Raw genomic sequence first — 4,327 nt, forward strand, 5'->3', positions numbered from 1 at the left:
ACCTGGACAAGAAAAGAAAGTCTGTAAACTAGTCAAGTCGCTTTATGGCCTTAAACAAGCCCTAAAGCAATGGCATGAGAAATTCGACAACGTTATGATGTCAAATGGATTTAAGATCAACGAGTGTGACAAATGTGTGTACATTAAAACCACTGAACATGGATATGTGATTCTGTGTTTATATGTAGATGGCATGCTCATAGTGGGGAGTAATGATCGTATGGTCCAATCCACAAAAGATATATTGAACTCAAGGTTCGATATGAAAGATCTGGGAATTGCTGATGTAATTCTGGGGATCAAGATTACCCGAACACCAAATGGGATTGTACTGGATCAAACACACTACGTTGATAAAATTCTAGACAAGTTTGGAAAGGACGATTCTGGAGTCTCGAGAACTCACATAGACATTAGTCAACACTTGTCTAAGAATAAAGGTGAAAGCATCTCTCAAATTGAATATGCTAGAGTGATAGGCAGTCTCATGTACTTGATGAGTTGCACGAGACCGGATTTAGCCTACACCGTGAGTAGACTAGCTCGATATACGAGTAATCCAAGTGCTGAACACTGGAAAGCAATCGTAAGAGTAATGAGGTATCTACGATTCACTCGTGATTATGGTCTACACTACATGAGATATCCTGAAGTTATTGAAGGGTACACTGATGCGAGTTGGATATCTGATATTCAAGATTCGAAAGCCACGAGTGGATATGTATTCACTCTGGGAGGTGCGGCCATATCTTGGAAATCCTCCAAACAAACTGTGATAACGAGATCCACGATGGAATCTGAGTTTGTTGCATTGGATAAATATGGGGAAGAAGCCGAATGGCTAAGCAACTTTGTGGAGGATATTCCTAATTGGACAAAACCTATGCCTGCAATATGTGTATATTGTGATAACCAATCTGCTATTGGCAGGGCACATAATGTGATGTATAATGGTAAGTCTAGACATAACCGTCGACGACATAATACCATTAGACAACTTCTCTCATCTGGAGTCATTAGTATTGACTATGTTAGGTCCAAAGAGAATATTGCGGATCCGCTAACCAAAGGGTTAAATAGGGACCAAGTAGAGAAGACATCCAAAGGAATGGGGCTAATGCCCATAGCAAATAAAGCCAAAGCAAAGGAAACCCAACCATGATGACTGGAGATCCCAAGATCTTGGTTCAAATGGACAACCTAATTGTCAAAGGCTATGTGAGGTCACTGTGGAGGAAAACCCCTAGCCCTATTCCTATATTAAACAGTGACTCCCGTACGAGGTTAAGCTTAGAGCTTTTAATAATTCTGTGAAATCAGATTGACCGTAGAATCTATCACCACATCGAGTCGTGTCTTTATAATTGTCGTCTCAATTTCATTCATGTGGGGGATTGTTGGAATAAAGTTAATAAATTTTATTTATTAACATGTGGATGGCTGATTTTGGCAACAATTTGACTGGGTTCCACTCATCGGAATTGAATTATTTCGAGTGATACGGATTCCTCGTAACGAGGGCTATAAAATTGAATATTTGTTTGCCAAAATCGGACCTAAGATGAATGAGAAATTGATGCTCAAAGTAGGCTAAAGAAAGACAATTGTTGTTGTATTGTGGAAGTGAAAACCAAGAGTCCCACATTGGTTGAGGATGTGTGTTGTGGTAGTGTTTAAATACTATCTTCTTTCTTTAGTGGTCAAGCAAGTGCAAGAGAGGAGAGTGTGGGTAGGTTATCTCTTAACCCCTCGCGCGCACGCACACACACACGCCCGCCGCCGCCGAGCCGAGCCGGGCCGGCCTCGGGTTCGGATTCGGGTTCGGGGAATTGTCTCGGTCTCGGGCTTTCTTTTTATTGCAAATTTCACTTCCGAATTAAAATTTTAGTCATCAGAGGTTCATGTGCCACCTTTACTCGGTGGGGTTAATGCCTTTAAGGCTGAAACGTTGCACGGTTACAGTGCATTAAGGCCGGTTTGAATTTTGAGCGAGCGTTTGTGCATTAAGCCTCATTTACCACGAGTTATGGAGCTTGATTGCATCCGCTCAGGTTATGTATCCACGCCTATAAAAGGCTGAGCTTCATCTCATTTCAAATACATACGAATTCCATTGTTTCCCCACTGTTCCCGAGCTCTCTCTTTCCCAGGAAATCTTTCTTTTGCTTTGTCGTGGTGATAGTTTCGCACAGGTCCTAGTTCGCCGAGAGTCAAGTCTATTGGTGCTAAGCTTGCCTCTGAAGTCGTTGTATCCTGGGAGGCTTTCGCTCATTTAGTCCAGCATCCGTGGGAGGGCGATAAAAAGCTTCAAGGAAACCGTCCAACGGGCCTCGACTATTTTTCCGATTTGTTTTTCCGGTTTTAAGGTTTAGCCGGTTTATATGTAATTGTTTTTACGTGTATTTTCCTTCCATGCAAATTGTCTTATTTTTCCATCAAGATTAATACAATATTGCTAACAATTTTGTACCTTTATAAAATATTGGACCTTTTATATCGGTACATTTGTCCCTTTGTAAAAAATTACACGATCCGGACATTATACATCGATACAAATAAGTGTTGTAAAAAGTCCACTTTTACAATGGTACAAAAGTTAACTTTTCTCAAGGGTTATTTTGTACCATTGTAGAATATTGGACCTTTTACAGCAGTACATTTTGTCATTGTAAAAAATTACAAAATCCGGACATGATTCTACAGTACAATTCCCGATGCAGTGAGACCTTCTAAAACGATACATCTAATGATTTTAAAAGATCTCACCGTGGCGAAAAATATACATCGTCACATCGAGAATTTCAGATTTTCAATTATTTTTACAACGACACGCGTACCATTGTAGAAGCTTCTACAACGGTACGCGTACTATTGTAAAATCTACGAGATTCTACAACATAGGCTTTCACAACAGTACACAATTATTGTAGAAGTATTTTACAACTATTTTGTACTGTTGTAAAATCCTTGTTTTGTAGTAGAAGAAAACATTCATGGGGGATTAGGGATTAGATTATTATGTGACTCTAGTCCCAGAAGCACCTTCACTGTGGCCTGAAAAACTTACAAACCCAAGCCGAATTCTGATTTTTCCTATCAAGGCATATCCCAAATACTTCCATCCTCCATCCATCTAGATTTGCTTAAAATTCAGGAGAAAACTACTTTTGCACCAAGTAACCGGTAACCCCCCGTCTTCTTATCGCCGGAAAAGATTTAATTTTAATCAGCCAACAACACCCATGAACTCCCAACCCTCAATCACGTAATTGATATTCAGTGATCAGTAAAAAATGCATAACCATTTTAACAAATAAGATACAAGAAAACGTACAACATTTGATAATAATGTGTTTTAATTTCAAGGTATCCTCGTATTACTTTTACTTGATATTTTTAGATCAACTTAGTAAGGTATTAATTCGGAACCTACGGATGAAACAATATTCGGGCAATGATCTGGAGCATACATTATTCTTTAAAAAAAAAAAAATTAAACTGACAGAGAGACGGACTTAAGTAAGTCCATGAACGATTGAAACTGTAAGTTCTAGCTAATTCCAAGGGAGGCATTCGAATTTTCCGTATAACGAGCGACACACTCCTGTACTCCTGACCTTCCAAAGACACTCGGTACACTCGACCGTGTAGATATTCGAATTCTTGTAGATGTCGAACCAATAGTTGCGAAGGACGCCGTTCTCGTTCCACTGGAAGTTGCAGAAGAATTGTGTGGTTTGGAGAAAGTTGACTCTGAATCTCCACGAATACGACTCTCCCCTTTTGAGGGTATGTGGCCCGAGGTCGTCGTCTCCAGACTTGCAGTGCACTTGTAGCTCCGTGGCAGGATCAATGTCGTTTGTGAGTTCGATCCTCTTTCTATCAAATGCTCCTCCTTCGCTTAAGCTAGTAGTGTACAATAAGACGAAAGCAATGAATACAATACGGAGAGTCATGGTGGATAAATAATGCAAAAAGTGGTATTCGTGTTTTGTATTACAAGTTTGTTTGTGTGTTTGGGTTTGTGTTTGATTTTTGCGAGTATTTATAGGTGTCCATTGTGTGTTTGACGTTGATGGAAATATACAAGAGTAGTCATTTGGGATTTTACATTTATGGAGTATTATCTTGAATTAATGATTAATTTGTGTAGTCATTTTTATGTTATACAATCATGTTTTCAAAGAGAAAGAATCATGTCTATCTTGAATGACGATGATCGTCAGGATAAAAGAATAGTAAGGATCAGTTTTAAAGTTCACTTCTATTTTCTTTCAATATTAATATTAATAACCCATCCTTGATTTAATTCCATTCCAGTTATTTA

The 4,327-nt window shown here is 39.0% G+C and overlaps 1 protein-coding gene across 1 annotated transcript; it reads right to left on the minus strand.

The window, feature by feature from the left end:
* Positions 1-3,554: 3,554 nt before the first annotated feature.
* LOC149393832 (S-protein homolog 29-like) lies at positions 3,555-3,956 on the minus strand. Its single transcript, XM_089618178.1, has one exon. The coding sequence runs from the start codon at positions 3,954-3,956 to the stop codon at positions 3,555-3,557; it is 402 nt and encodes a 133-aa protein (XP_089474304.1).
* Positions 3,957-4,327: the final 371 nt, after the last annotated feature.

This window comes from Urtica dioica, chromosome 6 (assembly GCF_054948205.1).
Source record: "Urtica dioica subsp. dioica isolate 48M chromosome 6, U.dioica_male_clone48M_v1_H2, whole genome shotgun sequence".
Classification (NCBI taxonomy): Eukaryota; Viridiplantae; Streptophyta; class Magnoliopsida; order Rosales; family Urticaceae; genus Urtica; species Urtica dioica.

Excerpts from the sequence above, each read along its gene's own strand:
- LOC149393832 (XM_089618178.1), bottom strand. The coding sequence starts at position 3,956 with ATGACTCTCCGTATTGTATTCATTGCTTTCGTCTTATTGTACACTACT.